Here is a 20,326-nt window from a genome sequence, read left to right as displayed (position 1 = left end):
AAGAAGAAGAAGAAGAAGAAGAAGAAGAAGAAGAAGAAGAAGAAGAAGAAGAAGAAGAAGAAGAAGAAGAAGGAGAAGAAGAAGAAGAAGAAGAAGAAAATATGCGATTAACTTAAAAGTCATTATTTTGTAATTCACAGTCATTTCCTCTTCTTTACCACTCACTCTAGGACCAGAACAAAGTGTTACAGTTACAGGCAGCTCAATTTGATTTGAAATGGACATGATAGCTATTATGATTTCTACATACATGCCATTGTATTTGTGTATTACATTGTAAATTTGTGTTCTAGTAAGCAAAGACTTCTGCAGTCCCAGTGCCTTGCTCTTGTGAAATCTATTGTTCCAAATAGACCCTTGAAATAAAGCTAAAAATTTATGCGTTGATCAATTTCCATTTCATCTTTATACATGTATTCTTAATAATATTAATAAAAGTACACATGCACAATGTAACTGAAACATTTTCAATTGTTGCCTCCCTTAACCCATCTATACAAATCTGGAAGAACATACGTCACGTATAAACAGGTTATAATTTGCTCTTATGATCATTCCTGGTGTTATTTCTGCGTGCTGTACTTTTGCATGTCGTGGAAAATGTGTGAAATTGTATCGTTTTAACTTGAACGCCTCTTCTTGCAACGTTTAGATTACAATGTATTAAGAGGCGGGACGTCCAAATTTCAACACCAGTCTGATACTGATAGGGCTGAGCCAAATGTCAACATTCTTGTAAAGTAAACTAAAGTGCCTTTCCCCCAAGGACACAATGTCAGATAGTGCTCCTTAAAAGTTTTGTCAAAATTCAAATTTTTAAGTTGGAAAAAGGAAAAAAAAAAAGAAAGTACAATCGGGTACAGATAACATGAACATGGAAAACTTGAAATCGCAGTGAGCTGGCTTGTACAATTTGCCATTTTTTATCGATTACTACAAATTAGGGATGTATCAAACATATTTGTCAAACCTTGACACTTGACATTTTGAAGTTGTCCAAGCCTGACTTTAACCTTTACATAAATTTAGATATACATTTGAAAAGGAATGAAAGCTTTCTTCTCTCTCCTCTGAAAAATTGTGCTGTTTGGGTTTAAAAGGTAGAACAGTTGAACAGCTTGCTGATGACATGTGATGGTATTGTGAAAAATAGTTACACATGCACAACAGGTTGCAATGTTGTAGTTTTGGTGGTTTATTCTCAATTGGATAGCACAAATGACCTGACTGGCCAAGGGGGCTCCTGTGAAGTCCCATCAGTCTTTCACTGGAGGGGATAAATAAAAGAGTTGAGAAAATAAACACTTCTACTTCTAAGCCCCGACTGCCCAACTTCAAACGATGTGATTCTGCTGTGTTTTGTTTTGTAGGTTTTACGGCGCTCGCAACTGCATAAAGTCATATGAGCGCCAGAAGATTAGAAGTGTTACAAGAGAGTAACAAACATAAAAAAGAAGGGGAGATAAGGACGATGCATGTTTGATAGGAAAGAGGAAGCAAACCACACCAGAGCACCTGCCAACCACCCATGATTCTGTTGTGTGATCTGGGTTTGGAAAGTGTATTTTTGTTGGTGATGTAGATGTATTCAGAGTCGAGACTTCTCCCTCTATGTCTTTCTCATGGGAGAAAGATGAAGATAACCATCAAGTAGCTGACCAGTTGGTGTTGTGCGCAGTGTCAGTTCACTGGCCGTATGATGACGGGACAAATTTACATTACTTAAATAAGGGACAGTACATCTCAGGCAGTAGGTGGATGGCAGTGTGTTTTTTAAAATAGTTTTAGTTTAGTAAGTGATTTACGACACTTGCAACACAATAAGGTCATATAAGTGCCAAAGATTAGAAGTGTTACAGGAGAGTAACAAACACAAAAAAGGAGGAGAGATGAGGGGGACAGATGTTTGATAGGAAAGAAGAAGCAAACCACACTACAGCACTTTTAAAGTACATGTACCAAAACTATGCACAAATTAAACCTCGATTTCAAAATACACCTTCAAGTGTTGAATTCTAGCAAAGAAAGGAATTTCATCATAATATCTGTCTTTCAGTTGACCAGTATTTAATTAGGGGAGGTGAAAACAACACCCTCTCTGTCATTCTGGCAGAAGGGGGGAAATGGGAACAACATGTAGAGTTTCACCAAAAACTAATTAGATTTAGTAAGCGTTTTAGGGCACTTACAACACAATCAGGTCATGTACGTGCCGAAGATAAAGATTAGAGGAGTTACAAGACAGTAACGTACACAAAAAAGAGAAATAAGGACGACAGATGTTTATTTTAGTAGAGGTATTACGGCCCTCGCAACTGCAAAAGGTCATATGAGCACCAGAAGATTCTAGGTGTCACAAGAGAGTAACAAATATAAAAAAGGAGGGAAGAAAAGGACAATAGTTTGATAGGAAAGAAGAAGCAAACTAAACCACAGCACCTGTCAACCACCCATCTAAAAACTAAAAATAGAGAGCACATGAAATCAAACCAGAAAACAAAGGTTGTATTACATAAAAACAGTATTTATTTCAGTAACTTGTGGACATCACAGGACTACGCAATTAACTTCCAAATATGCTCTTCACATCAAGCAAATCTCTAAAGCAGACCTAAGCTCTCACTAGAGTGCAAAAGTCTGCTCAGACAATCTCCCCACACACACAAAAGAGGGAAAAAACCCCCAACCCTACAGCTCAAATTTTAAAAATGAAAAATGTCTTCAACTCGAGCCAAGAATCCTTACAAACAGAACAAATTTGAAGTAAAAAATGGATTCTGTTTCGTCAGACAAACATTTAGTGTCAAGATAGTACTTCATAGTTAGGACAAAACTTCAAAGAGCTACAAGACTCATGCTCTCAACCCCTTGAAAGAACAAACAAAACCGGCGTTCTTTTTTCCCTTGGATGTAAAGAAAAAGGCTTCAGCGTTTTGCATTATCACAAAGACATGACAGGGCCGCGGGGCTTCATAAGTAATTCTTTGTTTAATTTTTTTCTCTACTTTTCAGTACTTTCAATATTCAGTATGAACCGAGTATCTACTCCGAAAATGCTGAAACCTTCTATGCCAGCACAGAGACAAATATACAATTCCCTAATTGAACAGCAACCTAAAACAGTGCGCAGCTCACGCAGCAGCTGTCTGTTTGCTGGCCAATTGCTTGAGGGTCTGTATACAGCTCTGGATGCTCTCCTTTTCCTATGGAGGGAAAAGAAACATTTGCCATTTAAAAAAAAGAAAGCAAGGAAACAGATCAGATGTCTATATTATTAGGCAAGAAAAAACAAACAAGAAAACCCCTCCAAATAACACCAAAAATATCCAACAACAAACAAACAAAAAATACAAATAATGACGAAGGAACAGACTAAACTAGACCGCAAACCGACCACACACTACCCGATGAAGAAATTGCGATACAAATGACAGGGCATTGCAGTCACAGAAGGATTTCTATCTGACAAACATTTTCGGTACACACTCTTCTTAACGAAAAAAATCTCAACATAAAAAAAATAATAATTCATGCTTATATGGTGGTTCAAGGTTATTTTGACAGGTCTAACAAGATGTAAAACCGAACACCTTTACTATGTTATTAAACTACGACAGATTGGTAATGTGCAACTAACTTAAACCCGTGGGTCCATTATTTCTACCCCCACAATACGCTAACCACCATCAGAGCCACAAAGTGTGCAGACAATATATATACTGTTGCTATGAGATATTCAGTTTTAAAATAAAAACCCCCAAAAAATCGAAAAAATGAAAATAAATCATTTATATCAAAATTTGATTTAGAAAGTAAAACCAAACAAAACATCAGACTAGAAATGGGTGCAAAGTCAATCTCAGCAAAACTGCTCATTAGTCATCATCGTCCCTACCTCTTGGTAGTTTCACATTCTCTTCTGAGTTCGTTTTTTCCTGACCAATTATAAAGGAGACCTTGTTTGATTAACAATTTTACAGAGACTTTCTGTTTGGTAATATCTTTCACTTTCTGTCAGTATCTTACAAAAGAGCGAGTAAGGGGCGTTGGACCCTGGTGCCTTTTTATACAAAAAATCTAAACATTTTGAAAAATAAGAATCGAGCTTCAACCAAAACCTACCATATAGTGATGGCAAACGAACACAATGGAGAGCTAAATTATCAATGAAAGAGAGGATGAAATGGATGACGAGCCAGTGCCTTATTAGAACAAGAAATCTGACATGACAATTATTCAATTGCTTGAGAAGGTGAGAATGAAGGAGATAAGAACAAAAGAGCTAAAGGGTGGACTATCCTTGATCGGCCAGTTAACAAAAAAAAAGAAAGAAAAAAAGAAAAAAAAAAAGAAAGAAAAAAAGAAAAAAAAAAGAAAAAAGGGTCACGCCTGGAAACACTGGCCGACTTCTGAATTCAAACCTGACACCATAATTTTCTGGAATAAATGTATGAGAAGCATGCTGACAAAACGAGTTACTTTTTCAATTTTCGCCCTTTGAACACAGATGGGTCAAATTTATAAGTAGAAGTTGAACGACTTATAAGTAAGAAATGATAATAGACATGATGTCAAACTTTAAAAGTTCAGAAAAGTTTCAAATTTGACCGCTGCGCCATTTTTGGGCCATTATCTCCATTCGTGGATTGCAAGAAGTAACTCACTTTGTCAGCACACCTCACATAACAGTTTGGTTATTACAGTACCTGTTGTGGGGTGATGCTCTTGGTGACGCTGCTCACAATCCAGTTCACCATGTGATCCTGCTCAAACTTCCTCTTCACGTTGGTTATCTCTACCTCATAGTCCTGGGGCATGATAATGAAAGGTTTTAGTGTAAAAATTGTCTGTCGAATCAGAGTTACATTGATATACATGTATATTGCCACAATAAATGTGATTGAGGGCTTAGAAAAAGCAGGGCAGAAAACAAACAGAGGCGAAGGTGAAGAAGAAGCATCCCTCCCCCCCCCAATCATCAGCAGAGCAAACAAAAAGCAACTAAGTACTACTAGTGTAAAGAAGTAAGATAATCCATCAGCTCTGTTCAACCACACATGGAAAGCTCGAATAGAGGCTGAAAAAAACTATTTACATATCAACAATATCCAGTGCACCCAACAGCCGAAGATGAAAAGTAAGGAAAATTCAGCTGGGGGGGGGGGGGGGGGGGGTCCTGGGGGTTAAAAATGGCATTTGGGAGCCTGTTTGAAGAGAATACCAACAACCCATAACACCTATTTCTCTCATCAAGATTATTGCTCAAACTAAAAGTATAGTAATCACTTGAATGGTTTAAGGAGACCTATCAGTGTGAGAGTTGTAAGAACTGAGGGAGGGCAAGACGCAGTGACACTGAAAATCTGCCGTTCTGGAACAAAAAGCTAAAACATAGTCTTAATTTACTATCAGTATCACCCAACCAATGAAACAGGAACACTTCAGTTCAATAACAAGGCTTACAAGGTATCGCGGATCCCGATTCCACACAAAGCCTGCACCAAAGCGCGCTTTGCAGATAGCTCTAATCATAATTCTAAAACCTGTTATCAAGTTGCCTTCAGTACCCCCTACTGTATCTTAAAAAAAAGAAGAAAAAAAAAGTTCCCTCCATTCCAGAGTCATATATTCGCAACGCTCAGACTTTGAATGAACTTTGATGACCCCAACAACCGCTGGTACTCACACTCGCACGATGCTGTGCTGTAGCATGAGATGTGAATGCGCGAAAGATCACTGACTGGTCACGATGGCAAGCCCGACAAGCTGAAAATCCGACGATGCTTGTATTTTTTTTCTTTACAAGTGACAAATATTTATTTATTTGCGTGGTGACACAGCGTTTAAAATAATGCACGACCTGCATGTCACAGATGTAGCTGTATCAGACTATCACCGGCAAATTTCTGGGTGGCAATGAAAGCGAAGGTAGATCTTTTCTGCCATAGCCGCCTGTTCGCGCGAAACGTACTCTCGGACAGGGAAAAGCCAAGCGAACATCGCGATCGCGACCGGCAAAAATGAATTTACTGACCTATCCAATTTAGTTCTCAAATATTCGAGAACTTTATGTATTTTCACGGACCAGTTCACAGATTTCCTCATACTCCTGGGTGTGGCAGGTTCCTATAACATCAACCTGTTGCCGACAGAATTACCGTAAATATCCGTAACTTATACGAGACGATACCATAGCGAGTATGAATCCTTTGCCCTGGAATCTCTGTGGTCCTACACTATTGCATTTTTTAACGGATGGAGTTGATAATGATGGGGGAGCAAGTACTGAACTGTCAGAAAGTATGGATTTCCATAAAAATACAGAAGATTGGAAGCACTGAATATCCAAAAATATGGAAACGCAGACCAGGAAGCATGATAGTGATCACCGTGTCTCTACGAACAGATCAGGACAAGACAGACAATAAGAATAAGAAGAAATCTGATCGAGAGTCTAATACTGGTCCTAGGCCAGGACAAAAATAGCAAGACAGAAAGATAAATGGAAAGGACAGATGTATGGGCTAAAAGTGCGCCCCCCCCCCCCCCCCCACAACCAACAACAACCAACCAAACAAACAAGAAAATAAAAATAATTAATTATTGAACAACAAAAGGCAATGACAAGACGTCAAGGACAACCTACCCCCAGACATTAGAAATGCAATAAATTTTCCGTAATTTCCCTGCACATACCAGTCTCTTCTTGACTTCCTGGAAGGCAGTGTTCAGTCTCTGTCTGTACGCAGCCTCTAGCTGAAGCTCCACACCTTCCTGTGGTACAAAAAGACAATCACAGAATAAATACAACTGCTACATAGAACATGAAAGGTACCAAAAAAGCTACGGGTAAAAAAACCAAACAACCAACACATACAACGAATCAAACAAGTATTGGAAAAAGAAAAAAAGCACATTGCCAGCTAAGCCCACATGTCTCTGGAGTAAATCTTTAAAAACCAAACAAATAGAAATTAGCGATCAGTCTAGTCTAGAATGAAAGCCACTTTTGCAAGTTGAACCAAGAATGACAACCTCCCTGTCCATCCAAAGAAAATATAGCATGGTGGACGAAAATGGTTGCCTTTAGAAGAACAAGAATTTCAACTCCCAGAGAGAGGAGAGAGTAAAAAAACCCAGCCGTTTCCCTCACCTTTTTGGCCTGGTTGACGAAGCTGGCAGTCTCGCACTCCTCCAGGAGCCTCTGCAGGTTGGAAATGTTCTTCTCCTCTGCATCACGCATCTTTGCCAAGGGGCGCTCATACAGGATGTTCTTGCGCATCTGAGGGCCATGTCAGTTTCAGGGTTTAGTAAGAGTTTTACAGGCACTTGTAACACAATACGGTCATATGAGTTTTAAAGTTTTAGAGGTGTTGCCTTGTTAGTGTGACAACTTCCTGGGCCTTCGGCATAGTGTGGTAGGGTGGCCACTTCCATCCCACGCCACCTTTACTTCCCCAACTTGAAGTCAGGTACTCGTTACTGCTGGGTGGGCAGGAGAGGCAAAAAAAGTCTGTGTTCGAGCCAAGGCTCATACCCAGACTTTCCGCTTCGGAGACGAGCGCACTAACCATTCCACCACAGCACCCCTGTGTTACAAGTACAAGCATAAAAAAGGAGGAGAGATAAGGACAATAATTGTTAGACAGGAAAAAAGGAGCAAACCACACCAGAGCACCCACCAGCAGTCACATCAGGGAAAAAATATCGCTGTCATATTGTGCTTAATTTGTAAGAGCTTCATGTTCAATTGGACAAAAAAGGGTAAATTCGTTAACGTGGAACACTTTCAACCCTGAAAAGTTAAAATGTAAAAAGGAAAGGAAGTTGCCAGAAACAGAGATGATCTACAAATGTAGTCATCCCCAAGTGTTTGAGTAAATAAAAAAGAGGACATTGACACCATCACAGCCCTTTAGTGTGAAGGCAAAGCAACACTAATAGACAGAAACAACAGAGGTAAGAGTAAAGAAGAAGAAGAAGGAGAGAAGCACCATTGGCACCCTATCACTGCCCTCATGATGTGAAGTACAATACAAAAATCTCCCCCCCCCCCTAAACCTGAAAATAAAACCCCCAAGAACATAGCAAAGCAACAGACACAGGGCTCTCCTTACCTCGATCTTGTCACTGATGTACTGCTTCAGCTTGGGTCCCATCTTGGGGCTGGTGCTGACCCAGTAGACCATGGCCCAGAAGGCGGGGAACTCCCAGAAGTAATGGTCCACCACCATGATCTCCTTGGACATCATCCACAGGGTCATACCCCCAAGGAACACATACGGACCTGACAAAGTCCAACGTTAAAATTATAGTATAAAATTAAGGAGTTTTAAATTTTCATTAATTTAGTTTTTGTAAGTTTAATGGCACTTGCAACAAATAGGTCATATGAGTGCCAAAGATGAGAGGTGTCACTTGTCTAGTGACGAGAAATAATACACAAAGAAAAGGAGGAAAGATAAGGATAATACATGTTTTGATAAGAAAGAAAGAATTCACTACACCAGAGCACCCACCAACCACAATGGTTTTTTGATGGGGGATCACCGCGGTGTGTCCTTTAACAAGACAGGTGTTAGCAATAACTATCGCTCAAAAAAGTTAAGTCTCTAAGGAAACCAAATTTCATGAATTAGTATCTGCCAGCCTTAATCGCGCCTAAGTGCTCTGTTCATTTAAAAACTAGTACAATTGAACCTGCTCTAATGACCACAAGTCATAGACTATAGACAATCAACAGTACAAATGATCACTTCCTCCTTGCGTTTTTTTTTCCAAATCATAATAATGACATTGTCTAAAAGGACCACCAGTCTCTCACACAGCTTTTCTCCTTGACAACAGGTGGTGATTTCAAACAGGTTTGTTGACCTCTACTTTCTATCAGTGGGTGGAAGGCGGGTGCTCAGGTGCAATTTGCTCTTTCTTTCCTATCAAACATCTATATATAGAAATTCTTTCGTACCAACTGCAGTGAGGTTACTGAACACACAGTGCCACAAATGTGTATGAGAGAGAGAGAGAGAGAGAGAGAGAGAGAGAGAGAGAGAGAGAGAGAGAGACAGACAGACAGACAGACAGAGACATGTATTTACTAATCTGTCTTTTATGCGTATGCGTGAGTGCACCCAAGCTTTATAAAATCTACTGCCATTGTAAACGACCAGGGCAAATTTCTCCCTGCAAGATGAACAAGGATTGTCATTGTCACATTGTACATATCTCTCCTATTTTTTGTTGTGTTTGGTACTCCCTTGCCACACCTCTAATCTTTGGCACCTACATGACCATATTGTGTTGCAAGTGTCATAAAACTTTATTAAAATAAAAACTTTCTATTAACTTCAAATCAGTGCATTCCATCCCCCAAACATAGTCTGGGTTTTTTTGTTTACAAAACTTTCAAAATATACAGTTGCAGTCAAATGTGAATACTTTGTCTTCAACAAATCAGATCTTTAAAAGTATCTCACTAAGAATCTTGTATTTCAAGCTGACACCGTATACATTTAATACTCACCCGAAAACTAGTAAAATAGAATGTGACAGAACAGATTCAGATTATTATAAATTCAAGAATTACACAGCAACCGGCATACCTGTGACACCAGTCTTTGGGTAGAAAAATTCGAACCAAGAGGCTGGCAAGACCCCCATGCGCACAGGCTCATGCTGGGCAGGCTGTGTGGGGTGGGGGAAATTCTTCATATCACGCTCAGGCCCAAAGTACACACTGTTCACGTAGTCCCAGGTGTCGATGCGATCCTGTTTGGAGGGTGCGCTGGCATTGCGGGCAGGCACCACCGACAACACCTTGAAGGTGCCATGACCCTGGACAATGGACCTCAAAGCCCCTGCAAAAAAACAAAGAAACTTGTAATGAAAATCAGTAGTCCGCACAAAAGGGAGAGTTTAGTTGAGCTTCATGACGTCAGGAGCAAATGAGGATTTACAGTGGCATAAATAAGAAAAGTAAAGGACAAACAATAAAATTGCCCATCAGCCCCTAAGCTGTATGTTCAAGTTTCACGCTTCTAAAATATTAAGAGGAATTAATACTTCAAATTCAAAACCCAATCCTTTGAAAAAAACTACAATCTCAATTCACAACAAAGTCATGACTTGAAAACCACATTTTCCAATAGTTTTAACAACACCCTGATCAATAGTCCTAATCCCAAACCTCCCAACTCAAACCCCTGCAAATTGCAAGTTGAACGCCCACGTGTGCCATATTTTTCTGAGCAAATCAAATACAGGCTGTCAGACATTTTTCTGACTTATTTCAACAAAATTTGAAACAAACGACACTCAACCAAGGGGAAGTTACATTATAGGAGAATATGACAAACATGAACCTATGTTTTCAAGATATACAAATTTGAACTAAATTTGAACGCAATGCAAAACTTTGCAGCTTCTTAAAATTCTCAATTTGAGCACTGAAAAACAAATTTATATCGCTAAATAATCTCAGGGAATGCGGTGGCTATTTAAATTGTACGCTCCAGGTGCTAACCGTTTCTCTCCAGAAAGTTGTGCAACATTTGTCTTTCAACTATTGGTTATTCCGCTGTAGCTTTGCCAGCTCCTGGGAAACCCCTAAAGAAATAATTGCCAAGCGGAATGTGGTGACGATTCACAGGGTGGCTGCCAACCCGGCGTCCCAATTTTCCAGGGGGGGGGGGGGGGGGGGCGGGCGCTCATCCATTTTCCAGGGGCATGTTACATAACAAAGACAGCGGGCGCTCCATTTATACACTCACACACATGCATGTAGGTACATTATATCCAGTCAACAACATGTCAGTGTGGCACTGGGGTACTGTGTGACTTAGGTATTTCATTCTGTTCTTCATTAATATTCACATTTCCCCCTTATTATATTCGCCTACATAAACTAAATAAAAATGAATCTTCTTTTGAGCCTGAGAAAAGGCCTAGAATCAGAATATCGACTGTCAAGAACCAGTTTGGATATTAAGACTTATAAACGTGAAAGACAAAAATTATTGCTCAAACTCAAAAGTAGAGTAATAACTTGAATGGCTCAAGTAAACCTATTCAGTGTGAGAGTTGTAAGAAATATGGGTGGGCAAGATGCAGTTACACTGAAAATCTGCGAATCTTGAACAGAAAGCTAAAATATAGATTTGGCGAATTTCACGGTAAGGGTGTGAGAGACAACACAGGGTTTATTTTTTAAATAAAATTCTCCTGTTGTACTGTTTTGTGTTCAATTTGTGTTGTTTTGATTGTTCATAGGCCTAATAAACATGTGAAAATGTTGACTTTCTTTATTTCGTTTGATATTTTGCGTAACAGGGTCACGAACGTTAGGTTAGACTTAGTGCATTTCCCGATGTTCGCGAGTCTGACAATTTTTGTTTTAAATGGCATATTATGCTAGATTTTCTAAAAAAATGGATAGAACACCCAAGAAGTATGTTTTTCTAATGTGATGAGTGAAAAAAAGGAAATGTAGCACCGGTTTGAAACGGCAGCGGACAGAGCGAAATGGTGGTCGTAAATCGCGGGTCTAAGTCCTACATTTTGACTCTACGTGAAGTGCTAAATTTACTTCCAAAAGCAAAATGAATGGAAGTCTTTATGTTCAGAATACGCGATACTCATTTCTACATCGGTTTTAGCCGTAATTTGCGAAAATTGAAGAAATTCTTAGTAGATTCGAGAGTATTTTGTGACGCACCCCTCCCGCGGAGTCTCCAAACAACTTACTCGGAGATTTACGGAAAATCCTGAGGGCTTTCCGCAAAGCCGAGGCTAAAAACTATTCCGTTTGGCGCCCTTCTTTCATTCTTTAGCGTCCTTTTCGATGAGGTGGATGTTTTGTCTTGTTTTTCAGATTTTTTCTTTGTAAGACTACAACGTGTGGAACCCACAACATTGGAACACATTACAAATCCAACCCAATTACACACGCTTATCTGTCATGTTTATATGGATTGAAAGACTGCAACACAAAGTGCAGCACGTGTAGGAAGTAAACAAATGACGTTAGGGACAAAAATAGTGCGTTCTCTTTGTGATTGTCTTGTTTGATACCGATAAAGCTTTTGAGCCGTCCAGATCGTAGCAGATGATGATTTCGTGGTCTTATAGGCTGTTCCAACGTTGTGAGCCATTTTTTCAACTGATTTGATTTATTTGTTTCTTTTTCTTTTAGTTATTCCCTTTTTTATGTTTATTTTTATATATTTTTTAATTATTTTCATTTGCAGTGTACATAATGATTATTGTGGGCAGTGAATTCAATTAAATTGATTTTTTATACAGAATTTGGTGATATTCATGGATTGGATTGTTTGCACCAAGGTACGGTTACATTTTATTAAATAACTTTTTTCACAAGCCTTTGCTGTCTCTCTCACTAACTTTTAAAAATTTTTCTTTGAAAGACCTCTCCATTGATACAAAATACATAACCTTTTGAAAAAGTTCAAAATCCTCAACAAAATTGGGAAAGTGGGAAACCTGTGGGTCCTCACCCTGAAATCCGCCATATAAATATATATACAACACATGTAATTTACTATCACCCATCCAATGAAACATTAACCCTTTAGTTAAAAAACACGGCTTACAAGGTGTATGAGTATGACAGATCCCGATTCAACACAAGGCCTGCACCAATGCGCGTTATAGAGAGCTAAAGTAGTAATCAAAATTCTGGATACTAAAATTTGCTTCCAAGTTCAGTTTTTGTCATCCGTGTGTTGTCCTTCAATCCCATCTTCCCTCCCCCAAGTGTACCTTTAAAAAAAATCAATAATCCCCCTATTTCAGAGTCCTATACTTTGCAGCCAGCGCTTAGACTTTGAATGAACTTTGGTAACCCTAACCATTGCTGGCACTCACAATTTGATGCCAACGCAGAGGTTCACTGACCGGTCACAATGGCGAGCCCGACAAGACACTTGTATAACTTTCTTTTCTTTCTTTTTTTTTCACAAGTGATAGAACTCGACAAATATTGATTTAATTTCTAGGCGACACAGCGTATGTAATGCAAAACCTGCAGGTTAAAAATGTTGTGTTATCAGACTACTACCGGCAAATTTCTGGGAGAAAACGAAAGCAGATCTTGATTTTCCCGATCGAGTTTCGGTACCACACATACACTTCCGCTTGCATAGCTGGCACTCAGGGATTTCAAAAAAGGAGGAAATTCCCTGAAGGCGTACGCCCACTCTCCGAAGGCCGGAGTAAAACAAGTGAGATCCAGAGGCAATATATACTGGAAAACCTAGCCTACGGTTTTGGAAGGGAAAACTGTCATATTTGTTAACAATGGGCAACTGAATTAAAATGTATTTGAAAAAAACAACAAAAACAACAAAAAACAAAGGCACTAAGTTGACTAACAAGCATTTGAGTCAATTTGACACAGTTTGGACTTGGTGACTAAAAATCCAGTGTTTGTTGCCAGCTGGTGTCTCATAAAAAGATTTCTTTTAATTTAAAGGTGTACATTGATGTAGAGCAGTATTGGATCAAGGAGGCAAGACCTTTGCCGCTGTACTGAGCGATTTCGGCACTCCTGTACAATTGAGGTCCCGTTTGCACCTAGTGCCCTTGTCGTGTTTCTTATTTAGAGGTCTAAACTGAATTAAAATTATAGCCTAAGTTATCTAATCTTGATCTAAAACCTAGATACTTAAATATGTGTAGATCTAGATTATATCTGAGCATTTGCCAAAAGGTGGGATACCTGGGTGTGACAAATGAGGTCCAAAATCAACTTTATGTAATAATTCATTAATCACCCATATTATATAGCCTAATGATTGCTCTTTCAGGCTCAGTAACTGCCAAAGCTGTATATGCAATGGTCTTTGTGTAATTCTGACTTTAATGTCGGAAATAGCAAAAAGTTCGTTCATAACAATGATGACACAAATTTAGAAATACTCAAAGTTCCTTTCTTCAGCTAGGCTGATGTTATATTTTGAGACATAGCAAATAACCTCCAAAATTACATAGAATTGACTATTTATAAAAATCTTTATTAATTTTTGATAAAATTACTTTTTTGTGTCATAATAGTTATGAACGAATAATAAGTGACCAAAATACTATCAATTATATCGTTTCATCGACTAGAATTGACTAAAATAACACTCTGGTCTAAATTATAGTCAGGTGATAAATGAAAGACCATTGAACAGCTATTTTTAAACGCAAACTGGTCTTAGGGCATATTATGCATAAATTTAAAGTTCGTTCATAACCATTATGACACACTGTTTCGTTCATAACTATCATGACAAATTTTACTTTTTGCCCCTAAAATTTACTTATATTGTTCTGTCTTTCACATAAAACGGTTTTCATTTATAAGACTTTCCTTAAAATATGATAGATTCCTCTATGTAGGGAGAATTCAAAGTTTATTTCATGAAAAACCCTTAGAATACCTTTAAAATGGTTCGTTCATAACAATTATGACAAACTTCAATTTTGACCTAAAAATTTACTCATTTTGATCTGTCATTCATTTTTAAAAACTTTTATTAAATGAAACTCTCCTCATAATATGTATCTCTGTACATGTTTTTGAAGTTTGTTAACACTGAAAAGCCCTCAAAATATATAAAATGGACTATAAATAGTTCGTTCATAACCATTACTACAAAAGTATAATACTAATTAAAATCCACACCCATACACTTATGATAAAAATCAAAATATCAGAATGTATGCAAGGTCTATTCTGTCCTTTAGTTGGGTTAAAATTAAAAATACATCCTAAAACAACTGTAAATTACATGGAATAAGGTTTCGTTCATAACCGTTATGACACACTGTTTCGTTCATAACTATTATGACAAATTTTGCTTTGGGCCCAAAAAATTAACTTATTTTTCTGTCATTCACCTAAAATTGTTTTAATTGATGAGACTCTCCTCAAAATAAGGTTATATGTTGGAAGAATTCAAAGTTTAATCACTGAAAAACCCTTAGAATACCTTTAATTGTTCGTTCATAACTATTATGACAAACTTCAGTTTTGACCTAAAAATTAATATTTTGACCTGTCATTTAGTTACCTGTCATTTACTTTAAAATTTCATCTTAAATGAAAGTTTCCTCATAATATGTATCTGTGTTCATGTTTTTAATGTTTATCAACCCTGGAAAGCCCTCAGAGTACAATATGTAGTTCGTTCATAACCATTACTACAAAAGTAAAATACTAATTAAAATCCAGACCCATACACTTATGATAAAAATCAAAATATCAGAATGTAAGCAAGGTCTAATACATCCTCAAGTTGGGTTAAAATTAAAAATACATCCCAATACAACTGTAAATTACATGGAATAAGGTTTCGTTCATAACCATTATGACACACTGTCACGTTCATAACATGATGACAATCCATTATGACAAGCATATTTTTGCCTCTTCTTCGCTTCTCTTTTGAGTCATCAGCACGGTACTCTTCCATGTTCATTCCACCATGTAAAAGGATGTTGTGAAACAGTGGGAAGTCCCTCACATGATATTTTGCAGAAATATCATAAAGTGTTTGTTCATAACATCATTATGACAAACCTGGATTATCTCAATCAAAGTCATATTTAAGCAAAACCATGTGATGGAGCGGAAAATTACCCTTCTGATAGATCAATGTCAAACCAATGTTTAATACCGGTCATTCCCCTTGATGATATATGTTTAACGATTTGGGTTTTCTAGACCTTGGAAAGTCTGATGATGTAATTATGACACGAGTTATGAACGGACTTATAAATTTTACTCAGCAATAACATAATTAATATAAAAAAATAAAACGCTTTTAATGGACACACGCTGTTATGATGGTGTGTACAAACTATTTTCAATGTTTGAATGCACTTCTGTTTGATAGTTTAAGATTAACAATATTCTGTATTTAACATACAATTACGTGTGCACTCAGGATGAGTAAAAAATGCCCTATTTTTAGTACTATTATCTTTCTATGTAGAGATATAAGATGCACACATCAATCTACTTGCTCATGCAGCTTGACCAACTTATTTCCTTGCCATGTGCATAAAGTTTTCAGAAGAAAACATATTTTACCATGAGTTGTGGTTGATTTAAAAAGTCCTTCAGCAAACACCCCCACCTTTTGGCAAAAGCTCATCTAGAGATAGATTATCTAGATCTAGATTCACTTCCACAGCCACAATAGGCGTCATATAAACAAACGGGACCGCAATTGTACTGGAGTGCCGCGATTTCTTTATTGTACACCAAACGCAAAGTGCAGCAAGCGGCTTGTTCAATTTTCTAATGAACTTTTCAAGTCGCACACCGACTGCTTCTCATTCCGGCTCTTTTTTATTTTTGCATTCTGCATCAATTTCTCTCGAATTTCCGCCGTTTTCAATGACAACTCAGCGCGCAAACGCCCCGATGCCCGATCGACACTACTGTGTTGCTCCACAATTAACAATGTGAAACCAGCGCTAGGCCTAGAAGAATGGAAAGAAAGCTACGGGTGGACATGCGCAAGCCGCATTTTCGTCTCTCTCCCGGTTCGGTGTTTTCTGCGTGTAAAAAAAAAGTATCTCAATTTGCGACCGAAAGCGGTCCAGCGGAGGACGGAGGAAAGTAGCGGGAAAAGCTAGATAAAGCAGAGTTTCTGCTATTTAACGGTGGCAGCTATGCGCTTGTGTCGCCATAGCCGCATGTTCGCTTGAAACATACTCTCCGACCGGGAAAAGCGGAATAAATTCCAAAATCACTACCGGCAAAAATGAACCCAAGGACTTTATCGGATTTGGTTTTCAAATCTCCTAGAGCATATTTAGGTATTTTCCCTGGTCTTTCGCGGGGCAATTTATAGATTCGAAGTGGCTAGCCGTACTTAAGTACGGCTAGACACTGCCAGTCTAGCCGTACTTAGATCTAGGTTTGGCCCAATCGACTCAAGCCTGTTAAGTACACAGGTCTCATTAGATCTAGATCTAGTAATTATTCAGGTTTAAATACATGCAAGTCAGTAAGGCACCTTTTGGTTTTGTCTGAAATACAAATACTTTAGGCATTGCAAACTAAAATTTTCATTTACAATTCAGCCATCAATATTAAGTACGGCTAGACTGACAGTCTAGCCGTCCTTAAGTACGGCTAGCCTGGCTGTCTACCCGTACTTAAGTATGGCTAGACTGCCAGTCTAGCCATACTTATCTTAGGCCCTATTTACATTAGAAAACAGGAGGTTTAAAATACATGCACTGTCATTAAGGAACCTGGTTTTGTCTCAAATACAAATACTTTAGGTACTGCACACTAAAAATGTATATTTACAATTCAGTAGCCCTATTTTTTGTAAATGGTCAGTCTAGCCATCATATCATTAAGTACGGCTAGCCTCTTCCTTATAGATTTTTCTCAAATTCCCGTGCTATTCCCCGGTCTCTGCGATTTTGCTCAAATTCCAAGGGCCTGGCAGTCACCCTGCATTTACGACCAGGCTGCCGAATTTATGACTTTTTAACGACTTTACGTACGACCTTGCTGAACACCCTGCTTCTGGCTCTGGCTACCCAGTTTAAAGCTCCTGTGGTGGCTCGTTACACGAGCACTTTCACTGGCACTCAAGAGATTTCACACCCACACCACCCTGACCATATACATCGCTCACATAGATAGGGTAACATCTACCCCTAGATCTAGAATCTAGTCTAGATCTAGATCTTGCACCCACTCCCAGTCCTTGCTTGCACAGCAGCATGGCGTAACTTTAGTGCCGGCGGAACCAATTTACCAAGCTTGCGAGTTTTGTTTTAAATCATGGCTGAGCGGGCAGAGCATTTTCCGTCTTGGACAGGTAAAGCCCTCAGAAGGGAGCGGATTCTAGATCTAGAATATATAGAATCTTAATCTAGATATCTAGATTCTATAGGCCTTCCTATTGAGTCTGATCTTGACCCTGAACAAAAGTCAATGATAATGAAATCATCTTGATTATAGATCAGAGAACCTTAGACTAACACTATTATAGATCATGGCTTGCCTCTAAGCAGTAAAAGGTTGCAATTTTGATTGGGGTGTCTATAACTTAGTGGTAAGTTAACGTGTCATTGTCCAAAGAGACCAACAGTACAGGCAGTACAGAGTCAGAGTAGACCAGGTAAAACCTTGCAGAGAAGAGAGTGCAATAATCTCAGTGTCACACAGAGGACTCCGATAAGTTTACTCAGAAAAGCGAAAAGAAGAGAATAAAGGCGTAAATGTAGCATTTGTTGAGAAAAAAATGGAGATGTACTTGTAATAAAAAACTGCAGTTAGCTGTAAATAAGCGCACAACGCAATAAAAATCATAACAACAAACCTAACCTGTTCTGAAAGCTGACAACATTTTGCCCTTCGTTCTTGGCCGGTCAACATGGAAGGCAAATGCCCGGATGTAGAATTTCAACTTTAGCGTGACCTCCCCTTCTTTAATTATAGGGGAAGTAACACATGTTTAAAGGTATAAATATACCGGAGTCGAGTCATGTCCCTTGTAGCGTTTCTCTTCTTTTCTTTGAACAATAATACATTTGTACGTTAATAAATTAAACAATGATTATACTACTACTACTACTACTACTACTACTACTACTACTACTACTACTACTACTACAGTTACTACTACCAATGATAAGTATGGACATTTATATAGCCTTTCCTTGATGGCTCTAAGCGCTGTAAAATTAGAATTTTCCCCTTCTGTCCCTGCTTCTCTCTCTCTCTCTCTCTCTCTCTCTCTCTCTCTCTCTCTCTCTCTCTCTCTCTCTCTCTCTCTCTCTCTCTCTCTCTCTCTCTCTCTCTCTCTCTCTCTCTCACACACACACACACACACACACACGCACATTCTCTCTCTCTGTGCGCGCACACGTGCGTGTGTATGTGTGTGTATGTGTGTGTATGTGTGTGTGTGTGTGTGTGTGTGTGGATGTGTGTGTGTGTGTATTATATATATATTTTATGGAGAAAAGCGGGATACAAATGCTCTTATTATTATATTTATGTAGATCTATATAATAACATTATATATATTCTATATATAAAAGTGGACGTGGGAGGCTTTGTGCACAAACGCCTCCCTTATTACCTAACCCACACCTTTGAAACTTTGCTGGCGCCCACAACATCCACGTGGCTAGGATCTAACTTTAAAAAAATCTACGCAAACTGCTTTCCTCGATTTTTCCAAAATGCTTTGTTTCGTCCACAAAAGTCCGTCTTCTACGCAATTGTAAACAAATGAGGTTTCCGTTCACTAGCCGTTCGCACTGTTCCCACACCTTTAAAATTTTAGAGTGTACAACCACAAAAGCGAAATATAAAATTAGGTCATATGAGCGCACGACGTTGGTTGCATTCACAACAGTTCACTGCACGGCTTGGCTCGGGCGCTCGGGTCGATCGGATTTTTAAAACTTAGGTACAATAACAATCTAAAAATGATAACCTGTTTAAAATCAAAATAGCTGTATTTACAATTGTCCTGTAAAGGCTGATGGCCTTTATAAAATAAATCATGGATCCTGTTGGTATCAACGACAGAAAACAAATCTATTGAATAAGTACTTAACTTAATCAAGGTATTTAATCATAAATTAATTTACTGCTAGCTATGCATACGAGTGTGTGTAATGATGATGATGATAATGATGATGATGATGATGATGGTGATGATGATGACGATGATCATCATCATCATGACGACGACGACGACGACGACGACGACAACAACAACAACAACGACAACAACAATAATAATAACGACGTCCGCAAAATAGGCACTAGGCCTACGTGACAACGTACATTGTATTTATGGAGAATTAGGCTCCATTATATTTGTCAAATTTACAAGAATATTTTTCTACTTTACTCCATGGAGGTTACGAATAGTAGACCTATTATTTACAACCTCTTTAATTTTCTCTTACCACTTGGACGTCATAATATTCCGTCTTTTATATTGAAAGAATGGCCATTAAAAAAAACCCAACATCAAACAAAACAAAACTATATAATATTATGTATCTACTTGAGTCAAGCAGGGAAAGAATTCCCCCTCCTAAAAAAAGACCCAAAATATAACATAACAAAAGTAAACGAAAGTAGAACAAACCAAATCCAAAGGGTAAATAGCATTGATTCCGAAGCTGCTGGATATTCATGCACCATTTAAATATTTAAAAAGGATTAATTGTTCAGTTCCGAGGGCGTGCGTGAGCATGTGTGTGAATGTGCGTGTAGGTGTGTGTGTGTGTGTGTGTGTGTGTGTGTGTGTGTGTGTGTGTGTGTGTG

The 20,326-nt window shown here is 38.4% G+C and overlaps 1 protein-coding gene across 1 annotated transcript; it reads right to left on the bottom strand.

Moving 5' to 3' along the window:
* Positions 1-2,504: 2,504 nt before the first annotated feature.
* Positions 2,505-18,461, bottom strand: LOC101856364 (ATP synthase subunit b, mitochondrial). Its single transcript, XM_013085696.2, has 7 exons — positions 18,362-18,461; positions 9,603-9,857; positions 8,118-8,287; positions 7,154-7,282; positions 6,697-6,774; positions 4,707-4,808; positions 2,505-3,203 (listed from the first exon to the last, which is right to left on the bottom strand). Exons 1-7 carry the CDS (start codon positions 18,381-18,383, stop codon positions 3,132-3,134), a joined length of 828 nt encoding a protein of 275 aa, XP_012941150.1. The 5' UTR covers positions 18,384-18,461; the 3' UTR covers positions 2,505-3,131.
* Between the last annotated feature and the right edge of the window lie 1,865 nt (positions 18,462-20,326).

This window comes from Aplysia californica, unplaced genomic scaffold (assembly GCF_000002075.1).
Source record: "Aplysia californica isolate F4 #8 unplaced genomic scaffold, AplCal3.0 scaffold00398, whole genome shotgun sequence".
NCBI lineage: Eukaryota > Metazoa > Mollusca > Gastropoda > Aplysiida > Aplysiidae > Aplysia > Aplysia californica.
The sequence above is the reverse complement of the archived record's forward strand: the minus strand, read 5'-3'. Positions and strand labels throughout refer to the sequence as shown.

Bases quoted from the DNA above. Each gene is read 5' to 3' on its own strand.
- LOC101856364 (XM_013085696.2), bottom strand. From the start codon at position 18,383: ATGTTGTCAGCTTTCAGAACAG. The intron at 8,288-9,602 runs GTATGCCGGTTG...GGACTTTGTCAG, and splicing joins CCCAAAGACTGGTGTCACAG to GTCCGTATGTGTTCCTTGGG. The intron at 7,283-8,117 runs GTAAGGAGAGCC...CATGGCCCTCAG, and splicing joins ACATCAGTGACAAGATCGAG to ATGCGCAAGAACATCCTGTA.